This window comes from Lontra canadensis, unplaced genomic scaffold (genome assembly GCF_010015895.1).
Source record: "Lontra canadensis isolate GAN:19392208 unplaced genomic scaffold, GSC_riverotter_1.0 scaffold66, whole genome shotgun sequence".
NCBI lineage: Eukaryota > Metazoa > Chordata > Mammalia > Carnivora > Mustelidae > Lontra > Lontra canadensis.
This window is the reverse complement of record NW_022631060.1, coordinates 4,499,227-4,520,673: the sequence shown is the minus strand read 5'-3', so window position 1 is coordinate 4,520,673 and position 21,447 is coordinate 4,499,227. Positions and strand designations below refer to the sequence as shown.

The 21,447-nt window shown below is 58.8% G+C and overlaps 2 protein-coding genes across 7 annotated transcripts in view; both read left to right on the top strand.

Moving 5' to 3' along the window:
- Positions 1-1,013: 1,013 nt before the first annotated feature.
- Positions 1,014-15,335, top strand: RASGRP2 (RAS guanyl releasing protein 2). 6 transcript variants are annotated; one of them, XM_032879384.1, is made up of 17 exons: positions 1,014-1,114; positions 2,957-3,097; positions 3,757-3,859; positions 4,397-4,459; positions 4,784-4,915; positions 5,720-5,870; positions 6,075-6,248; positions 6,482-6,598; positions 7,709-7,990; positions 8,890-8,967; positions 9,196-9,318; positions 9,630-9,745; positions 12,910-13,051; positions 13,284-13,320; positions 13,716-13,892; positions 14,886-14,950; positions 15,113-15,335. In XM_032879384.1, exons 2-16 carry the CDS (start codon positions 3,025-3,027, stop codon positions 14,942-14,944), a joined length of 1,827 nt encoding a protein of 608 aa, XP_032735275.1. In that variant the 5' UTR covers positions 1,014-1,114; positions 2,957-3,024; the 3' UTR covers positions 14,945-14,950; positions 15,113-15,335. The 6 variants fall into 6 exon arrangements, with proteins under 6 accessions (XP_032735275.1, XP_032735272.1, XP_032735277.1 ...); XM_032879381.1 differs by having other exon boundaries at positions 4,781-4,915; XM_032879383.1 differs by lacking the exon at positions 1,014-1,114 and adding an exon at positions 1,131-1,841 and having other exon boundaries at positions 4,781-4,915.
- A 3,715-nt stretch (positions 15,336-19,050) lies between these two features.
- NRXN2 (neurexin 2) overlaps positions 19,051-21,447 on the top strand; it is a 105,184-nt gene continuing 102,787 nt past the window's right edge. Inside the window, 1 exon segment of the mRNA XM_032879373.1 lies at positions 19,051-19,260. The gene's annotated coding sequence lies outside the window, so the exon portion shown is untranslated.

Sequence of the window (21,447 nt, the reverse complement as noted above, 5' to 3'; positions counted from 1 at the left end):
CCTGTTTCTGGGCCTCGTATTACCAAGATTGAGGTGTGGGGGAAGGTCCTGCCTCCCTAGCCCTGAGGCAGGAAGGGGCAAGCCTCGAAAGGTAGGTTTGGGGCCCGCGGTTTCGCAGTGAGTGTGTTTGAACCCAAACCGCCGGAAATGGTTACTGGCTCCCCTAGGCCCGGCTTGTGGGGACCCCAACTGCCTGTGGCTGCCCCTCCCAAGTTCCTCCCTGCCGGGGGGAGGGGCGACCCGCACACAGGTCTCCAGTCTCCAAGCTGCGCAGAACCCACCCACGGCTTGCAGCTGCCCCTTCCCATCTGGCCCCGTGGGGAGCCAGGCTTCCAGGGCCCGTCCCCACTGTGTGAATTGGAACCCCCCGCCCCCATTCCTCCAGTCATCGAGGCCACGTTTTCAGGTAGCCGCATTTTTATTCCTCCCTCCTGTCCCCAAAATGTTCTTAGCCCCTCCTCCAGGCTAACACAAGGACCCGCTCTCCCCACGCCCCCGATCTCTACCAGGTTTCTGCCCCACTCCGCCCGCAGGAAGACGCCCAGCCCCGGGTCCGGTTAGCCCCGTGGGAACGGTTTGTCTCGAAAACAGGAACCCGGGCCGGGGGCGGGGCGAGGCGCCCCTTCCCCACCGCAGTCCGCTTCCTGCCCCTCCCGGCTTCCTCTGCCCAACACCAGGCAGGGCGGGGGGCATAGGGGCATCTGGGTGGGGGAGAGGGCTCTCAGTTTGGCTCTCCCCTCCAAGAACCGCGAGGCCTGACCTCCGCTCGCCCACCCTTGGCGCCGCGGGTGCCTCAGCCCCAGCCCGCGGCCCTGGCCTCCCGGGCGGCGCGGCAGGGGAGGGGTTAAGCTGCAGCAGGGACCGCCGCGTGCGGGGCGAGAGGGAGCCCCCGATGGGGGTGGCGCAGCGGGCTGTGCGGAGCCCCGCGCAGGGGCGGGAGGGGCGGGGAGGGGAGGGGAGGGGGCGGCCGCGGCGCGGGGGCGGGGCGGCGGGAAGCGGGGCCGCGGCGCGGAGGGCGGGCGGGAGCCGCAGCCGCAGCGAGGCCGGCGGGCGGGAGCGCACGGAGGTGGCGCCGGCCCGGCCGAGAGCGGGCTCCGTGCCGCGGGTCCCAAGAGTGAGTGAGCGAGAGCGGGCGGGGCGCTGGGCAGAAGAGGGCCCGGCCCCTAGGGATCCCCCCGGGCGATACAGGCGGGCTGGGGGCAGCGGGTATGGATTGGTGGGTGCGGAGTCTGCGGCCGGGTCCGGGGTGGAAGGGAGAGAGCTGAAGCGCCCTGGACAACCCGCGGGAGAGGGCGGCATCCTCGGCGCAACCGGCTCTTCCCAGCCACGTCTTAGCTGGCCCTTCTCCCGCGGAACCCCCCATTTGACAGATGAGAAAATTGAGGCTCCGAGAGGCCAAGTGACTCTCAAGGTCACACAGCGAGACAGCTGCAGGGCTAGACGGGATTGGCAACCTAGGAAAAGTCCGCCAGAGAACTCAGGAGAGGAGCCCCCCTCCAGTCCAGAGGAATTTGTGTAGGGGCGGGGTACCTTTTTGTGGGGTCAGGCCCTGCCTGAGCCCGGGGATGAGGGGTGTCAGGGCGTTGTGGCCGCAGAGCTTTTCCTGGACTGCGGATGAAAGGGGGGCGGCGGCGGAATGGGCGTGTATGCTCACCCACGGGGGTGTGTGCGTATGTGGGAGTGTGCATGCGTGTAGGTGTCCTGTCTTGTGTGTGTGCACACGTGTGCGATTCCAGCGCCTCTGTGGCCGCGGAACTCCAGGCTGGCCTGGCTCGAGTGAGCTGCAAGTCCGGGAACGGGCCCCATCAAAGGGCTGGCCGCATTCTGGGCTGGAAGGCTGGGTACGTGTGCGGGAGGGTTCCTTCCTGCAGGTGTGTGCTGGGTGTGCGTGCCATTGTGTGTATGAGACAGAGAATGGGAGACAAGTGCCAGAGGCTCGGGTGTGTGTGTTGGGGGGAGGGGGGTCTTACACCCCAATGTGGGTCCCTGGCTTCGGGTATAGAACGAGTATATGTCCCTGCCTGGGTGCGTCTGACCCTGCTGATGGATACCGCCAGGCATTCTCCACCCCTCACGGCGCTAGCGCCCCCTTCTGGGCACCCTGCTCTGTGTGCTTGAATGTGGCCGGCCTCTGTGTGCGCTCACAGTTGGACTGTGCAGTATGGGGGCCTGGAACTCCGGCTGGGGAGGAAGATGGTCTGCTGAAGGGCTGAGCCTGGACCCCTGGGGCCTTCACTGAGGAGGTGGCTTGGGAGCGCGCGGTTCCCAGGCTCAGGCTTCCCGCTGACGCCTCCCGGCCGCAGCGGGCTACCCCCACCCCCACCCCCCACCCCGCCCCAGGAATGTTCTTCTCCACTCCAGCTCGCCTCCCCAAGGGCAGGCCCCTGGGGGCTGCCACAGCCCCGCCTCCCCTCCCCGGGAGCCCGGGAGGGGGCGATGTGGGCAGGACGCCTGGGTTCCTCCCTCCCTCCCATCCCAGGGAGAAATTCCTCCGAGGTCCCCTCAGGCTCTGGGTTCCCAAAATAACCCTGCGGGGGAAGGGAGGCTGTGGCGGGAGGGAAGCGGGAGGGGCGCGGAGCCGAGCCGCGGGGTGCTGCAGGTGCCTCTGGGGGAGAGGACGCGAGGGGAAGAAGGCCTAGGAGGGGCTGGGGCACAAACCAGTCCCCGGAGTCCTGTCTCGTCCCCCTTCCCGGGGAGCCCCTCGGCCTTCCCGTGACTCCGAGGGTGAGCCGGAAGCCTCTCGGCCGCTCGGTTTCCCAACTGGTGGGTTGCACCATCCCGGGCCAGACCGTTTAACCCCGGGAGTGGCCGCAGTGGACTACTCCGCCCCTGCCCAGCAGGGGGCGTGCCCGCCCCGCCCCGCCCCGCCCTGCCCCGCCCCTGCCCTCCCCGCGACTCGAACCCCCGCCCCCCGCCGGCCCCTCCGCAGACTCCCTCTCTGCCTCTCCTGGGACAGGGGTCCTGTCCGAGCCCCGTGGGAGGCTCGGGAGTGCAGCTGGGCCCAGCCTACCCGCTCTGGCAGTCATGGCGGGCACCCTAGACCTGGACAAGGGCTGCACAGTGGAGGAGCTTCTCCGCGGCTGCATCGAAGCCTTCGGTGAGTGGCACGCGAGGGCACACCCAGCCCGAGCCCAGCCCGGAGCCTGAAGCGGGGTCCCTGCCTCCCAGGACAGACCGCCAGCCTAGACCCACCCGGTTCCGCAGGCTGCAACCTTTTTAACGAAAGCCTGCTCTCCATCACAGGGTGGAGGGATCCACAGGCTTCAGAAAGGTTGTTCCCCTTCCCTAGCATGCCGGCGTTGAAGGGAGTGGGACGGGGTCCACAGACTCCGGCACATGAAGCGATTATCTCTGTCTCCCCGGAGATTCCGGAGGAACTCTCTATCTCCGGCCTGGGAGCTGTTTCCGGCTGATGGGGGGCGGCTTATCTGGTGAAGGGGTGCCCCTTCCCCCAAGCACACAGGAAATGACCTCTCGATTCCTGACCCTGGGGAACCCAGGCTTCTTCCGCCCCAGCTGGTTCCCCTCGGGATGGTGGGCCGGATCGGACAGTCCCCTCCTCCAGTTCTTCGGATCCTGCCTTATCCCTCTCCCACCCTACCTTTTCTCCCATATCAGCCTACTGGTTTCAGAGTCCTGGGAAAGCAGGTGATGGGCGGGGAGGGGGAGATATCCGGCGGGCGGTGAGGTAGGCTTGAGGGACCACAGCTGCGGGACGAAGGGTCAACCCTCTCCTCTCTGACCCCTCGGAGTTAGATGACTCCGGGAAGGTGCGGGACCCTCAACTGGTGCGTATGTTCCTCATGATGCATCCTTGGTACATCCCGTCCTCTCAGCTGGCGGCAAAACTCCTTCACATATATCCTTCGCAGGCCGCGCCATGGGCCCCGCGGTCCCGGTCCGTGAGGGAGCCCGGCTGCCCCGCCCAGCCCAGGCCGAGACTGGGCTTTACTCCTACAGCGTGAGCCCCTCCTGTGTACTAGAATTCAGGCTTGGCCCAGCCTCGCTCCACGGCCTAGGCTCCGCCCCTTTCCTTTTCTAGACTCAGGCCCCGCCCCCTCCCGCCCCCTCCCCAACCTGGGCTTTGCTCTCCTGCTCCCTACAGTCTAAGACCTGTCCCTGCTTCCAGCCAAGGTCCCTCCTCTGGCCTCTCTTCTGGAGCCCAGGCCATGCTTTCAGCCACCCCCAGAACCTAGCCCCCTCCCCAGCTGTACACCCACCTAAACCTCACCTCTCACCCCAGCCTTCAGCCCCTTTCCGACCGGCCCCGCCCCAGATCCCGCCCCCAGCATTTCTCCTAGGACCAGGCCCGGCCTTCAGCCTGAACTCGGAACCCTTCTGCCCCCTCCCTTTCTAGAATTAGTCTCCATTCTCGATTTCCTTAACCCCCCTTCACCTACCAACAGTCCCGGAAGGACAACTCCAATTCGCTGCAGGTGAAAACATGCCACCTGGTCAGGTGAGTCTTCCTCTGGGGGCTCTGTCCCCTCCTTTTGCTCCCTTCTCTCAGGCTTCAGATTGGCCTGAGAGTGGAAAGGGCCCGTTCTGGAAAGTCAGTCGTGTGGGTTTGAGCTCTGGCTCTGTCCATGGTGGGCTTGCTGCCGTTGGCTCGCCCCTTGCTCGTCTGGGTCTGGTTTTGGGATCTGCCCAGAAGGGGTGGAGAAGGAATAAATCCGGAGATGGGGGGACCACAGTCTTGGGGCTCTTTCCCCCTCTCTGGGGAGCTCCAGTCTCTGGGGACGGAAGGGGAGGTCTGCTTTGGGTGACTCGAAGCTTCTAGCAGGTACTGGATCTCAGCATTCCCAGCAGAGTTTGATTTGAACCCTGAGCTCGCTGAGCAGATCAAGGAGCTGAAGGCTCTGCTGGACCAAGAAGGGAACCGGCGTCACAGCAGCCTCATTGACATCGAGAGCGTGTGCGTGGGGCGAGTGAGAGGGCTGGGGAGGGCGCTCAGCATCCCACACCATCTGTCCTTAATAAATGTTTGTTGAATTGAATGAGTGAGGGTCATGTCACTCTCTTGCTTGAAAACCTGTGGCTCCCTGTCACCTTCACAATGTCTCGGCCGGGGATTAAGGCCTTTGGTAGTCTCCGGCCAGCTTGGCGTTCCTGCATCATCTTCCACAGCCCGCTCCCATCCCACGCCCTTCATACCGCAGCTGCACGCCATTCTCCAGCCTTCCCTCCCTTCCCACCATGGTGCTCTGCTCATCTGGGTCCCCTTGCTTGACCCTCTGTGTTGTGGAGACTCCGCTCAGGCACAGAGTGTCTGTGGGCTCGGAGGGCTCAGAAGGCTTCCAGGGAAGAATTTGTCATTCCCTCCTGTGTCCCCTGCCACCAGGCGCTGTGCGGTGACACCCTCCCCCCCCCCCCCCCCCCCCCCCCCCCGCCCGTTGCTCCATGCAAAGACCTGCATACGTGCTACTCTGTTCTGTGATTGTTTCTGTGTCTGTCTCCCTCAGACTGTGAGCTCCTCAAGGGCAGGAACTGTGTGTGTTGCTCCTCTCTGTCCTCCCCAGCGCCTAGCACAGTGCCTGAGTGCATAACGAGGGGGAGACTGTAGGAGTTGTGGGGACGGGGAACTCAGTGTCCATCTGGCATAGTGCTTCAGATGGTGTAGGTCCCCCGTGAGCCTGAGTGGTGCGTCTGCATGAGTGCGGGGCCGCAGCGGATAGGGCGTCTCCAGCGAAGGACTCACGGCTCCTACTCCACCTCCCAGCCCCACCTACAAGTGGAAGAGGCAGGTGACCCAGCGGAACCCTGTAGGACAGAAAAAGCGGAAGATGTCCCTATTGTTCGACCACCTAGAGCCCATGGAGCTGGCCGAGCATCTCACCTACTTGGAGTATCGCTCCTTCTGCAAGATCCTGGTGCGGCCCGCGGGCCTTGGGGTAGGGCGGGCTGGGAAGAGCGTCCCAGGAGGGACAGGGTCCCTGGGATTAGGCAGGGTCACAGGGTCGGTCGGGGGTTTCAGGGTCACTAACCAAGGGCAACCCCAAGGGCAGCCGGAGGGTGAGGAGGGGCCGTCTGTGAGGGGAGAGGCCTGAAGGGGCTGAGGCCACTCCTACCCCCAGTTCCAGGACTATCACAGCTTTGTGACTCATGGCTGCACGGTGGACAACCCGGTCCTGGAGCGGTTCATCTCCCTCTTCAACAGTGTCTCCCAGTGGGTGCAGCTCATGATCCTCAGCAAGCCCACGGCTCCTCAGCGGGCCCTGGTCATCACGCACTTTGTCCACGTGGCAGAGGTGCCTGCCCCGCCCCTCTCCCGAGCCCCGCCCTCTCCCGAGCCCCGCCCTCTCCCGAGCCCCGCCCCTCTCCCGAGCCCCGCCCCTCTCCGAGCCCCACCCTCCCAAGAAGGGCGACTCCCTCCTTTCTGCTCACTCACTGCCTCCTCTCCAGAGAAGCCTGGCCAAATCTAGGGCCTTGTCCAGTGACTCACTGCCTCGCTCCTCCTCGTTTGCACCCCACCCCCCCCCAGAAGCTGCTGCAGTTGCAGAATTTCAACACGCTGATGGCGGTGGTCGGAGGCCTGAGTCACAGCTCCATCTCCCGCCTCAAGGAGACCCACAGTCATGTTAGCCCTGAGACCATCAAGGTGCCTGGGACCCCGGGAGTTGAGGGGGGCCGTCAGGGGAAGAGCCTCGTCAAGCCTGGGGTCAGCCTTCGCACGTCTGGCCTTCCTGAGTAGAGCTGGGAGCTGGGCACTCCTGTCCCCATTTGACAGATACAGAAACTGAGGCTCGGAGGGGTTCAGTGCTCTTCCTAGGTTACACAGTGAGAGTGGCAGAGGGGGGGCTCACAGGTCTGCCTGACCCCAGAGTTGGCACTTTTCTCCTCTCCTTATATTTATCTTCTCACATATCGGGTGATGTACATATAGAGACATATAGAAAACAAATGTAGAGATTAAAGAAAAATTATAAAGAAAATGCCTGTGTAACTACCACACAGGTCAAGAAATAGAACATTGCCAGCCCCCGAAGCTCCCAGCACCCTAGAGCATAACTCCCTCCCCATCAGAGGTAACCGATGTCATGACTTTCGTAATGATGATGGCCTTGGTTTTCTTTATAGCTCTACCACTTACGTATGAATCTCCAAACAATGTGGGGTTTTTGTCGCCTGTTTTTGGATTTTCTATGAATGGAATCCTGTTGTATGTTATTTTATGTCTTGCTTCTTTCATCCTCACATTCTGTTACTTGGAGCTGTTGTTCATGCAGTTCTGTTGCCGTATGATATTTTATTGTAAGTCCTAACCACAGTGTGTAGATCTGTTCTCCTGCTGAACATCTGGGGGTCTTTCCAGTGTGGGCTGTCACAAACGGCACAGCCAGGAACATTCTTCTGGATCTTTCTCCTGTGCTCTTTGCCTCCCTGAGCCTCAAGTTTTTTCTCTTATGAAGTGTTGGTGGTAGTCCGTGCTCAGACCTGGTGCAGAGGTGTGGTGTTTGGCTGTGGGTGTTCCCTTGAGCTCATGACCTATGAACTCTGACCCCCTGCCAGGGCTAAGGGAGACAGTTTTGGGGGACAGTGAGGGAGGATTTTTAATCTTTCGCCCATCGTTGACTGTGACTCCTCATCCTCTCCCACATTTCCTGGGCTGGGGTGGGTGGGTGGGAGGGTAGTTGAGCCAGTGACGTGTGTGTGTGTGTGTGTGTGTGACCGTGACCTTCTGCCTTCTGCCTCCCCCCCAACCCTCCAGCTCTGGGAAGGTCTGACAGAACTAGTGACGGCCACCGGCAACTATGGCAACTATCGGCGCCGGCTGGCCGCCTGTGTGGGCTTCCGCTTTCCCATCCTGGGCGTACACCTCAAGGACTTGGTGGCCCTCCAGCTGGCACTGCCTGACTGGTTGGACCCTGCCCGGACCCGACTTAATGGGGCCAAGATGAAACAGCTCTTCAGCATCCTAGAGGAGCTGGCCATGGTGACCAGCCTTCGGCCACCAGTGCAGGCCAACCCCGATCTGCTGAGCCTACTCACGGTGAGCAGTGGGGAGCAGGGATGCTGGGTGACTGGGCACCAGGGGTGACAACCATACCTGGTCTTGGGTTTGTGCAAGGCTGCAAATGTGGCCTTGAGTTTGAGGTCCTGATCGAGGGATGGAGATCCAGCTTGGGCTACAGGGTCTGGAGTGGGCTCTGAGAGGAGTTCCAGGCTCTGAATGGGGCTATGGATGGAGGTCTGACTCGAGGCTGCCATGTGGGCTTGTTTGTGTTGGGCCTTGAAGCTGGGCCTGGGTCCTGGGTTGAGTTCCTGGGACTGGGTTGTCTTCAAGGCCTGGGGCCCAGCGCTGGGTTCTGGGTGTGGGAGTGGTTTCTAAACAGCCTTGAGCTCAAGCCCAGGCTTGGACTTGGTTTTGGGGTCTAGGATGAGAGTGAAGTTCTAGTCCAGATCTGGATTAGATTCTAGACACAGTGCTGGGGCTTGGGTTTTGGGTTTAGAGTGAATTCTTAGCTGTTTCTAGGCTCTGGACTGGGATCAGGATTGAAATTTGAGCTGGCTTGTGGCTGCTGGGTTCTAGGTTGGGGCTTAATCTCAGAGCTCTTGGCTGTGTTCTGACCTAGATTCTTGGCTGGATTCTTGGCAGTGCCTTCTGCTCCAGGTTTGGGCCAAGATGTGGTCCATGTGCTAGGCTGGTGTGTGGTTGCTGGCTCGATCTCATGACAGCGAGATCATGACCAGAGGCAAAATCAAGACTGAGCCACCCAGGCACCCTGCTGGGGTGTATTCTAAGCTGACCTTTGTCCTGAGTCTAGCTTCTAGATGGGGTTCCAGGCTGAGCTGTGGCCTCTAGGGGGACCAATGACCCTGGGCTCTGGACAGTGGACTCCTGAGGGCATCAGGGGGCAATGGGTATGATGAGACCTGTGTGTGTCCCAGGTATCTTTGGATCAGTATCAGACAGAGGATGAACTCTATCAGCTGTCCCTACAGCGGGAGCCACGCTCCAAGTCCTCGGTGAGATGCAGAATCACTACTTCCCCACTGTCCCCAACCTCTTCCTCCCCTACCTCTGCCCTTCCTGAGAATCCCAGGACATGAGGGCAAGCAGAGCTCTTAGAAACTACTTCACTTCTCCAGCTTGCTGGGTGGGCTCCCTTCTCCCCGGGGCTCCCCCCTCCTCTGCTACCCTGGGCCCTGGGCTCCTTCCCTCTGGCTCTCACTCAGTCCTGACCATTCCCATAGCCAACCAGTCCCACAAGCTGCACCCCACCTCCCCGGCCCCCAGTGCTGGATGAGTGGACCTCAGCTGCCAAGCCCAAGTTGGATCAGGCACTTATGGTGGAACACATTGAGAAGATGGTAGAGGTGAGACTCTGTGGCAGCCTGCCCTGGTACCTGAGGGGCTGGGGGGAAGGTCTGTAGTGGTCAGTCAAGAGTGATTTTGCCAGGCCACTACCCTTGGAGCCATACCAGTGCCATGTTCAAGGGCCAGTGCTCTGTCTCCAGAAGGCAAGGGGCATAGCCAGTGGGTGGGGTTGGGGTGGGGGTCTGGAAGAGGGAGACAAAAGGAGAGATGGAGAGCCCCTTGCATCTGAGCCACCCTTCCTAACACGGACTGGGAAGATGGGCATTTTGTTTTATGCTCCTGCCCCTGTATGTCCCTCTGTGTGTTCCAGTCTGTGTTCCGGAACTTTGACGTCGATGGGGACGGCCACATCTCACAGGAAGAGTTCCAGATCATCCGTGGGAACTTCCCTTACCTCAGCGCCTTTGGGGACCTCGACCAGAACCAGTGAGGAGGGCTGGGGGCTGGGGGAGAGGGAAGGCAGTCTCACTTCCCCTCCGGTTTCAGCTTCCGGCTGTGCAAGAGAAGGCCATTGAACCAGATGATCTCTGCAGAGGAAGCTACCAGTGTGGGGAGGGGCTCTTATTTGGGTGGGGGGAGGCTGTCAGCTGTGGCAGCACAGGGTCACCTCACTTCTTCAGGCAGATGGGGTCTCCACCTGACTCTTACAAAGAGGGGGTCCTGGGGACAGTGGAGCTCGCAGCTGGCAAAAAGTGTGGACAAGTTCAAGTCCTGGGTAGCCTGTTTTAATGAATAGAAAAGAAAGGCCTGTAATTAGCAGCACCCACTTGCTTATCAACAGTTCACATCCTGACAATTTGGACAAACAGCTGGTTTTCTGAAGTAGGTTAAACATGCCCCCCACAACCACGTTCAGATCCCCATTTCGCTGAGCAGACAAAACGCTAGTCAAAATTTACAGTCCAGTTTGGGTTGAGTTATATTTTAATGTTATTCATGTTTCAAAACTCTGTTTTTTTTTTTAATTTCCATACTGTAAAACTCCATGGTAAAAAAGAAATCCTAGTAGCAAAATAGGTTTATAGTGAACAAAGCCTATGAATTAAGAAGCAGAAGTTCCCTTCTTCTTATCCCCATCTTTCCCATCAGGAGAGGTTCTATTATCCTTAGCAACACATTAGCAATGTTCCTGGTTTGGCTACAGTGTATCCTCCCAGTCTTTTTTTCCCATGTTCTGTATGAGTTGATCCAGATTTTGTCTGTCTGGGTCTGTTCTTTAGACAAATAGGATTACTGTATAAATCTGCCTCTGCCCATGGTGCTGGTTGTCATTGCCTTGTTTCTGCTTCCAGAACTGAGACCAAGTTCTAGGTTAGGTCCCTGGGTGGGTGGGTGGATTTTTTTTTTTTTTCCAGGTCACACGTTCAATGAGGGTGCAGCCCTTGGAGACCTTGGAAATAGCTTCACGCAGGGGTCTCAAACCTTAACCCCCCACCTTCTCCACGCACCAAGCCTTGTGCCCAGCCCATCTGGGTATCAAAACCAGCACCTGGCTCACTGGGGAGACCAGCAAGCCCCTCCTGGGGCAGCCTCAGCATCTGGTCCCCCACTCCCTGCATTAGCTTGAAGCTCACTCTTTGTTGGGGGGCGTCACCTTGGGGGGCGTCCATTTGTTTCTGGCAAATTCACCTTTGCCCTTGAAGCAAATGTGGATGTATTTTAATACCAGAATCTATGTATTCATAGCAGTAGGATTGTCAGGTTTTTGTGTTGTTGTTCTTGTTGGTTTCTTTTTTTTTTTCTTTTTTCTTTTTAATCCCTGTCTTGATGGAATTGCACATCTTGGCTTTTTGCCTTTGTTTTTGTTTTCCTCTTAACCCTTTATCATGGACAGCTTTCCATGCTGCTTCATGCAGAACCCGACCTCGTTGTTTAGAAAAGCTGCAGCAGAGCTCCACAGTGTAGCCGGACTGTCGCTGGCCTCCCCATTCTCCTGCTGACAGACATGGAGACTGTTTCCAGTGTTTCGCTATTAATACACGCCATGCTGCTGTGAGCATCTTTGTACCCATGCACTCAGGCCACTATTTCAGTAGGAGAAATTCCTAGAAGTGGGATAATTGGATCAAAAGATATGCACATTCTAAATTAGGAGAGAGACTGCCAAAGTGACCTCAGGCAAGGTTGTGCCAGCTTGCACCCCGATCAGCAGTGAGCAAGTGCCCATTTCCCAACTTCCTTGCCAACAGTGGACGCTATAATAAGCTTTACAATTTTGTCAGTCTAATTGGCAAATGGTGTCTTGGTTAAATCTGGATCTCTTCAATACTAGTGGGGGTAGGATATCTTTTCATATGTTTATTGGCCTCTTGTATTTCTTCTGTGGATTGCCTGTTCATAGTCTTTCTCCATTATTCCACTGGATTCATTGGTCTTTTTCTCATCAATTTTCAGAATCTCTGTTAATGGATATTAACCCTTTGCTGTTGAATGTGTTCGCAAATATTTCTCCCAGTCTGTCATTTATGTTGTCTTTTGCCATATAAAGTTTTTAAAAAATGTCGTGTGCTCAATATGTCAGTCTTTTACTTTATGGCTTCTCGGATTTGTGTTATGTGTAGAAGGGCCCTACTCTCCTGGAAATTACAACGTAATTCTCTTACACCTTTTCCGAGACTTTGATTTTTTTTTTTTTACATTAGTGTTCTCAGTTCAGTGAGGATTTTAGTGCTCATGCACGGTGTGAGATAGGGATCTAGGATGATATTCTTTTCTAGATGGACAGTGGACCTCATGCCCCATTGAACGGAAGGGTTGGTCACCCGGATCATGTCACAGAGCCCGAGATATAATGGGCAGGAGTTTCCAACAAGGACCAACCCTGCTGGAAGTAGCTCCTGGTGGCCCAGGACCCACTAACTACAAAGATACAGTTGTAAATGCTTACTGTGTACCTGACTCACCAAATCCTCACCAAAACCCTCCGAGGGGCAGGGATTATCACAGTCCCCATTTGCAGAATTAGAAACGGAGGCACAGGGAGATTAACTAGCCCAAAGGTCACACAGCCAGTAGTAGCAGACCAGAATTTGAATTGAGGTCTGTCTCCAGATCACATGCTCACTCTTGCCCTACAATACATTGATGGGTAAGAAAAGGGTTCTGTGGGCAGCCCTGGTTTATGTGGGGAACCCTGACTGCAGGTGTCCTTCTGGCAGTCGGTCACATGAGAGCGAGATGCAAGTGGCTTTTCCCCATCTTGCCCGGTCCCAAAGCTCCTCAGAAATATAATTCTCAGGGCTCCCCACTGGTGTTCCAAGGCTAATGATCTTGTGGGCAGGTGGACAGCCCTTTCAGTTAGTGTCCACCCCTACTATGTGAAGTGGCCGGGGCAGAAATTCGATCCCCATTTTTCTGGGAAGGCGGCCTGGGGGTAGTGATTTGCCCAAGACCACACAAGTAGTTGGTACTGGCCTGCGCACCTGCCTCGCTCCAAGGCTAGCGTTCTCCCTGCTGCACCAGGAGTCCCAAATCAGGAGTTGGGTGAGGATCTATTTCCTGGTAGGGAACTTCCCCGTGGGATGGGTTAGGCTGCTTGGTGGGTCGTCCTGGGGAGGGCCCACCCTGAGGCGCTCCTCCTCCCCCGACAGGGATGGCTGCATCAGCAGGGAGGAGATGGTCTCCTACTTCCTGCGCTCCAGCTCCGTGCTGGGCGGCCGCATGGGCTTCGTGCACAACTTCCAGGAGAGCAACTCCTTGCGCCCGGTTGCCTGCCGCCACTGCAAGGCCCTGGTGAGCTCCCGCCCAAGCCACGCCCCCAGTCCCGACCCCTCCCCCACTGGCCCCGCCCCTGCTGGAGCCTTCTCTACGTTATCAATCCCGCCGGCCTCTCCTATTCTGCGCCTACCCAGCCCTGAGGGGGCACCAGAGAGGGCCAGCCTCAGACCCTGCCCTTGAGAAGGAAGACGTAGAGCCTTTAGCTCTAAAGACCTCTTCGCCAGCACGGCCCCCTTCTCTATTTCAGATCCTGGGCATCTACAAACAGGGCCTCAAATGCCGAGGTGAGCGGGGCAGGTGGGCTAAATTTGGGAGGAAGAGTTACTCCCTGGGTGGTGATTCTTATTTGGGTGGGGCATTTGCGGAGCAGTGAAGAACCTCGAAGCCCGAGAGGCAGAGTGATTATATTGAAAGGGGGGTACCCATCCAGTGGGATTTTATTTTGGTGAAACAGCTGCCCAGGGAACCGAGCACTTTGGAGAGGGCAGGGACTGGCAAGTAGGATGAAGAGAACACTTTGGAAGGGGATTCTTATTTTGGTGGGGCAGCTGCTCGGGAGCAAAAGAAACTGGGGAGAAGTACAGGCTTGGAGAGGGGATGAGGGTGTTCGGACCAATGGCCCTGGCCAGGGGGCCCCCCCAACTGCCTACCCCCTCTCCCCGCCGTTTGCCTCCCCCAGCCTGTGGTGTGAACTGCCACAAACAGTGTAAAGACCGTCTGTCAGTTGAATGCCGACGCCGGGCCCAGAGCGTGAGTCTGGAGGGGTCTGCACCCTCCCCCTCCCCCACCCACACCCACCATCGGGCCTTCAGCTTCTCCCTGCCCCGCCCTGGGCGCCGAGGCTCCCGGCCTCCAGGTAAGAGGGGATCTCATTCTGTGCTGGTCTCTGAAGGGAGGGAGGCAGCGCCATACTTGCAAAGTGCTCACTTACCCAGGATGGAAACCATTCTGGAGTTGTAGTTCTCTTATTTTGGTGGGGCGATCCAGCAGGGTTGGACACGTAAGGGGGCCAGAAGGTGGCTCAGGAACCCTTGATCTTGGGAAGCTCAGAGAGGCTAATACATAAAGAAGAGTAAGAGGGAAAGAGGCTTCAAGATTCCAGTTGCGGGGGCACCTGGCTGGCTCAGCCAGTAGAGCATGTGACTCTTGATTTCAGGGTAGTGAGTTCAAACCCCATGTTGGGCATAAAGCTTACCTAAAAAAAAAAAAAAAATCCAGTCACCCTCTAATTTTGTTAGGGGGATTGACAATGGATCGGAGAGGGAATTGCATGAGCCATTTGTCTGTATTTTCCCTTTTTGGCTGCTCCGGAGGCCATTCTGGGAAAAGTCCCTTGCCCTGAACATCTCCAGCGGCTTTCTTGGGGTCTCTGGTGGCTTTAGGCCAGTTTGCTGAATGACAATTCCCCCAAATGATTATTTTGCCGAGAACAATCTGAACAGCCACGTTGAATGGGGTCTAAGGCAGTGACCACAACCGTTTGGATTGGCATAAGTCCTGAAAAAATAGAGGCAGGCACCAGGCATGAGTCCTCAAAAATTGAGAAGATGAAACCATTTGCATTGAGCCTTCCAGAAGTGCTGGGGTCTAAAATGTGAAACACACACAAAATTGACATTTTAAGCAAACTGCACTGACAAATCTGCGGCTGTGGAAAAGCTGCGGCAGAATGAAAACTTAGAGCCTCAAAAATGGGGCCGATTGGTCATTCAGTGAATTGATTTTTGGTGGGTGGGTCTGCTTCCAGGATGGGGTGGGCTGTGTCCTGTGAGTGGGGGAAGGGCTGCCTAAGGCACTGGGACCCAGGAATTGTTCCTTGCCCCCCCCCCCCGCCCCAATTTCCCTGCAGAGATCCGAGAAGAGGATGTGCAGACAGTGGAGGATGGCGTATTTGATATCCACTTGTAATGGATGGTGAGTGCCACTGAGGGCTGAGGGCGTGGAGGGAGTGGCGGGAGGGATCAGGGAAACAGGCACTCTGTGCAAATGTCCCAGTTTAGGTGGACTCCTACTTTTGGGGGGAAGGTCTTCCTTACAACCTTTGTATTTTTGCTTTTTTTTTTTTTTCTTTCCCAGCTGTGACTGGATCAAACACTCATATCTGCCTTGGAGAAAAGACTTGGACCAGAGCAGAAAGCCTGGGGTGCTGGGGCAGCAGGCTGGGGCTGGGTGGGCCGGGTGTGAGGATGGCATGCAACTGAGGGTTGGGCCAGGGCTGGTGTCCCTAAGGTTGTACAGACTCTTGTGAATATTTGTACTTTCCAGATGGAATAAAAAAGGCCCATGTAATTAACCTAGACCATCAGAGCCTAGAATCTTCACGTGGCTGGGGGTGCGGTGGGAGGGGCAGGAACTGTGATTATAGGGACTAGAGTCTTGGAGTCTAGAACTTTGTAGTCAGAGACTCTTGGGAGGTCTGGAATCTCATGTGCTGGGAATCGGAGGGGGACTAGAATTGGGGGCTAGAACTGTAGCGCCAAAAAACCTTGGAACATAATTTGGGGGAGGGTCTAGAATCCCCAGGAATCCAGAAACTTGGGCATCTGAAACTTGAAGCCTATGCTTCCTTGCTCCAGAATTACTGGGTCCAGTGGTCGTGGATAACCATAGCCTTCAGCCCATAGCAAAAATTCCCTTGCTTGACAGGTGGCCTCTCAGCTCTAGCTTGAATCCTTCCAGTGATGGGGACCTCACTGCAGAGAATCATGGGGGAGAGAGGATGGGAGTGCCGGCCATGGGGAAGGGGAGAGGATGGGACCCTGGGCAGCTCAGGCCCCAGTAGCTCTCGCTGGGCTTGCATGCCTCAGGGAGGGCGTGCACTCTGAGCTTATAGCCTCCCGGCCTTGTGCTGCGGCCTTGTGCTGCTGCCAGCCGGAAGGACAGTTACTTCCAGAGGAAATGCATATTGATCCTGCTGTCAGCCTCCTGTGGCCTCTCCCAGCCCAGCCCTTCCCTCCTGAGTTTATAGCACGGAGGTTTTGGGGGTCACCGCTACCTGAGGAAGGCTAAGGCTGCTTCTAAGGCTGGTCTGGGTGAAGAGGGGGGGCTGGGGGGTCTTCTAAAGGTTCTGAAGCTGGGCCAGGCTCTAGCAGCCCCCCTTCCCCCCAGAGAGTGGGGGAGATACCTCCTCACCCCTGAACCTGGGGTGTATCCTACAGCAGCTGTGGGTTGTCCTGGGGGTGGAGGCTTGGGCGTCCCAATTTCCACCTGTGAAGCAATGGCCTCAGCCCCTCCTTCCCAGTTCCCTGACCCCATGCCCGCCTCTCCCCTTAAGACCCTGCTCTCTGACCAACTCCTCATTGAGTCACCCCCCCCCCCCCACCCAGTTACTTCTCAGCCACAGCACCGCCCTCCATCAGGCTCCCCAGTAGTGTCCATGTGTCCCCCATCGGGTCCCCTGCTCTAGCAGCCTCAGCCCCCTCCTGGCCCTTCCCCCTCTGAAGGCTGTAATATCCGTTTCACGATTTGGGGGCTGAGTTGCTATAACAACAGACGGGGATTGTGTTGTGAAGAGCGGCTCGCTCTCTGTGCCGCCTCCACCCCTGCAGCCTGGTCGGCTCCCCTCCCTGCAGCCCTCCGCCCCAGCCTGGCCTATTCCCAGCATATGTGTGTGTGTGTGTATGCAGATGTGTGCCCAAGGTCTGCCCTGGCCAGGGAGGGTCACGTGTGACTGTCGTTTCACAGTTGCATGTGTGAATGTCATGTAGAAGCTTCCACACTGCATGTGTGTGTGTGTGTGTGTGTGTGCACAGATGCACATGCTCTGTTTGCTGCATTTTCCCTCCACCCTGGGTCCCCACTGGACTGTGCCTGGGTGAAGGGCCACACTGGGTGGGTGACTTTGGGGAGGGGTGCCTTCAGGTGGTGGGTCCCAGCTATGTTGGGTCGCCTGAACCTTGGACCTTGGGGGGAGACGGTCCTGTAGCTGGGAGGAGGGGCTGGAGGCGCAGCAGCTACCAGGTGACCTTTCCTGCCCTTGATGGGCAAAGGTGGCCCAGGGAGCTTGGGGTAGGGACAGGAGACAGAAGCTCACTCTTCCATCTCTCCCTGCCCCTGCCCTCCTGTCCCTTTTTACACCCATCTAAAAGGGTCTGTGAGAGTCTCTGAGTCACTGCCCCTGTCCGCCTGTCTCTCTGTGTCCTGGTGCCTGGCTGGACACGTCTGTGTATGTGTGTGTGTGTGGGGGGGGGTGGTGTGGTGTGTGTAGGCTGCGGGGAGAGGAGCAGTGGGGGATGGGTAGGGCAGTGGGCTTTGGGGTCAGAGAGGCCATTTCACATCTACAGACCCTGACTCAGCAGTTCCCATTCTCTGACTCCTCTAGTGGCCTTGGTGGAGCCAGCTTGAGGGTCTTTCCATGGTCAGCATGGGCCTCAAGTCTGGGAGCTGGCTTAGGGATAGCTCTTCCAGACCCCTAGAAATCTCCCCTTGCAGTCTGGGTCCCCTGCTCCCCCACACAGTCCGGAGAGGAAGACCACTTGTGGGTGGGTATCCTCACCCATCTACTCTCTGTAACTGGCCACTTTTGTGCAAAGTGCTTTGCGGGGGCGGAATGACCCTGTGAGCCAGCCCTCTGTGAGCCCTGTTCCCCTGGCCCCGTGCATTTACTTCGGAGTGTGCTGGCGCTTGTGTGCTCAAGTTTGTATACATACGTGTATGTTCTTGGGCAAGCGTGTGCTTCCTGTGGGGGTCTTGCCCACAGGAGATGGGCAAGGGAATCACTGCCCATCTTGCAGTGGGGCATTTCTGCAACTGTCCCTGTGTGTCTCTTTGGGAATGCCTGTGTGCACATGGATAGGTGTGCATGGCCGTGAGTGTGCCGCGGTGTGCCAGTGCATGCATTACCTCCGGCTAAAGAAACACCACCTACTACGGCTATGCAAATCATGGCCCCTGCAACAGAGATCAGGGTTCTGGGCGAGGTGGCAGAATGGTGTGGTACACACACACACACACACACACACACACACAGCCTCATTCAGAAGCCCAGTGTCCAACTTTGTGGTACACACACTAGGTGCCAGGTCCACCTTTGATTGGCTGAGTGAGTGAAGGGGTGTCCCCTTCCTCCCACACTCATCCACGCGCACATTCAGGGTGTCCTCACAGGGAAGGCCTCCACCCAGCGCCACGCTCACTCTGAAACTCCCGGTTGCGGGGAGGAACACAGAGGACCCAGCTGCTGCCAGCATTCCTTCAGGGATCCAGACAAAGTGCAGCCTCGCCTCTGCCCCCAGACCTGCTCCTACCCACGTCCGGAGTTCCCAGCAGGACTGGGAACCAGGCTCCAAACTCGGATTCCCATCAGGTAGCGTTGGGAAACCCCAAGCCCTTAGGTCAAGCCCGCCATCATCGCTGCCTTTCCCTCCCCGACTGCCTCCTTCCTTAGAGACCCTCACGCCTCATTTCTAGGGGAAGCCAGGGCGTCCTCGGGCGGTGGGAGGCGGAGGCCAGGCTAAGGGCTTGGAAAAAGCCCCCCACGGCCTCGGGCTGGTCTTCCTTCCCTAGGCTCCCGACAGCCTGGGCCCGCCCTGGGCGTAACCAGTAGAGGGCGCTGCGACCCGGGTCCCTCACTGGTCCTGCTCCCTCCGTGCCCCAAGTCGGGGCCCACAGCCTCTCCTTGGGCACGTCCCAGTCCTGGGCGCTGCTACACGGGGCCGTCGGCCGAGGGATGCGGGACCGGAGAGCCCGGCCCAAAAAGGGAGAGGCTAGGGCGTCTGGGTTGCCAGAAAAGAGATTGTGGCTGGGTTGGGGGTCTGCCTGGTTGGGAGCCCCGGCGCCAGGGCTAAGGACCGCGAGAGGCGGGGAAGAGCTCGGATGCCCTGGGGCCGGGACGCCTGGGTCCCAGGCAGGGAAGGGAGGTGGGCCCGTGAAGCCGCGGGACTGGCGGCTTCTGCGCCTTCGCATTGGCTGCGCCGCTCGTCCGTTAGCGCAGCGTGGCCCAATGCGCGTGTCTGGGGGGCGGGCACTGGTGCTGATGCTGCCGTCAGTCGGTGTTGCAGGGATGCGGCGGCGGGAGCAGCCGCCCTGACTCGCAGAGCATCTTCCTCCGAGCGGCACCGCGGCGGGGCGGGCGGGCGGACGAGCCGGCGGGCGGGGAAGCGGCGGGGAGCGAGAGAGGCGCGAGGCGGCCGACACCGCTGGCCCCGGCTCTGCCACCCGCTGGAGACGGGGCGACCCTGGGGCTCTGATCCCCACCCTCCAGCTCCTGCTGCCCCCAGAACCAGGTACGAGGAGGGGGGGCTGCGGCGGAGACGGGCGGGGGGCGGGAGCGGATCTGGGGAGGGGAGCGATCGGAGGGGCGGGGGAGGCAGGAAGGATGGATTGGGGGGCGGGGGCGCTGCCGCGCTGAGAGGGCTGGCTGGGTGACAGCGAGGAGGCTAAGTGGCTGGGGAGGGGGGTTGGGGGTCGGAGGCTCCCTGTGGAAGGGGCACTGGCCCTGAGCAGGGGTGAATGGAGAGGGGTGGGAGGGAGGGTCGTTGGGGGAAGGGATGGGGCAAAAAGGAGGGGCATCCGGAGGGCTGGGAGGGAGGCTCTGAAGGGGGGTCCCCAGTCTGTGCTAGCCCCAAGGGCTGGAAGCAGTGTTCGTCCAGAGGGGCTGGGAAGCTGTTGTGCTCCGAAGGGTCTGCAGGGGAGAAACCATTGAGGAACTGGGCTTGGTGGGCGAAGGAGAGGGCGCTGGAGAGGGGAAAGAGAGAAGTGGAGAGGCAAGGAAGGAGCAGGGGCCAGGCCAAGGGCTTCAAACTGGGGGGCACCATGGAGGACCAGGCTTTACTGGGGGATGGGAGCCAAGGGGAGAGGAGGTTATCGGGAGGGAGCAGAGGGGAAGGTGCCAAGATGCTTCAGGCGGAGATGGGTCTGTGCTGGTGGAGAGCCGGGAAAGATGGGGGGGCCTGAGGGAGAGGAGCGGAAGCTTGCGGGGAAGGTTGGGGGCGATGGAGAGGGAGACTGGGAAATCAGTAGGAGGGGGCTGTGCTGGGGTGGAATGCGCTGGGGGCGGCGACGGGGTTATGGTCAGAGAGCGCTGCAGGGAGAGGCAGCTGCAGGGCCCTGGCTGGCTCCCCCACCCCCAAAGAGGAGGGGACCATTTCTCATGTCCCAGCCTCTCCCCCAGCTGAAGGAGCCATCTGCCCTGGGTTCTTTGGGCTGGGTGTGAGCCCTTGAACCCTTGATGGGCCCTTGGAGGCGAAATGGGCTTCTCAGAGGGCGGTTGTCTTCTTTACTCTTAACCCCCACCTGAGTCCTGGGTGAAGGCATTTCGTGCCTCATTGAATGAGCAAGGGCTGGGAGGGGATTGTTTCTTGGTGCCTGGAGGTGAAAGGGGTAGTCGTCCAGACCTGGAGGGATGGAATAAGCCTTAGGGGGTGGGTCTTGGGTGTCCAGTCCTCTCCACTGCTTTGCGGGTTTCCATACACCCCTGGTTTTGTATGTGTTGGGGGTGGGGTGGGGTGGGGTGGGCGAGGACCTCCCACTCACTCCTGCCCCTGCCTCTGGCCACCTGCCTTGTGTCTGGGTATTCGTTTTGGGAGGCTTGGGGGGTTTTGCATTTTCTATCTTCTGTCAGAGGAGTAGAAGAGAGAAAGGAGACAGAAGGAAGAAAGAGTGGAGGGAGGTCGGCTGGTCTGTTAATTGTGAGGCCTTCGGATTTGTGGGGTGCTTCAGCCGCTCCAGTCCCTAAGTCCTCCTGCCTCCAGGGACGCCCCTGGGGATGCTGGCATCTGAGGCTGGGTTGGATCTTCCTGAGGGCAGGGCAGGAGGGTCTAGCTGGGTGTTCCTTCATTCCCACTGGAGGAAGTGTTCTCAGACCTCTCCTCTCCTCAGAGCCACAGGGGTGGATGGGACTGACAGACAGGCAGAGGCCAGTGGTCACTGGGTGGCTGGGGAGCCCTCTCCAGGAGTCGAGGTCCTGTCCTGACTTCTCAGCTTGGGCTGAATCCACACTACGGGCTCCTGAGAGGCTGGCTGGGCTCTGGGGTGCTGTTAGGGACCTCTCTGGGAAGCTCTCCGTCTCTGCCCGGGTCCAGCTGCTCCCTCCTGCCCGCCCTTGTCAGTGACACAGACAAGCTGACACTGATACATACACTCGGTGGCACCCACCCAGACACACACCTACACAGGCACACACACCTGCGTACACAATACGCCTCCCTGCAGCACCCCGCCTACACTCCCCACCCGGAGAGACTGCCACCTCGCTGCCTGCCTCTGACACCTCCCCCAGGTGCCCTGTGCTCCTGTACACGACACACGCCTGGCCCCTACCTGCCCCCAGAGTCCCAGCTCTGCACTGTCAGCCCACACACACACACACACACACACACACACACACACACGGCCCCCCGCCCACCCATTCACCTCCCCAGGATGCCGCAGCCAAGTCAGCACACCTGCGCTCCTCCCTACACACCCGTGCC

What these genes read in the sequence shown, in the direction of transcription:
- RASGRP2 (XM_032879381.1), top strand. Translation starts at nt 3,025, where the DNA reads ATGGCGGGCACCCTAGACCTGGACAAGGGCTGCACAGTGGAGGAGCTT. An exon ending in CGGCTGCATCGAAGCCTTCG is followed by an intron (nt 3,098 to 3,756) that starts GTGAGTGGCACG and finishes CCTCGGAGTTAG; the next exon opens with ATGACTCCGGGAAGGTGCGG. An exon ending in GCTCCTTCTGCAAGATCCTG is followed by an intron (nt 5,871 to 6,074) that starts GTGCGGCCCGCG and finishes TCCTACCCCCAG; the next exon opens with TTCCAGGACTATCACAGCTT.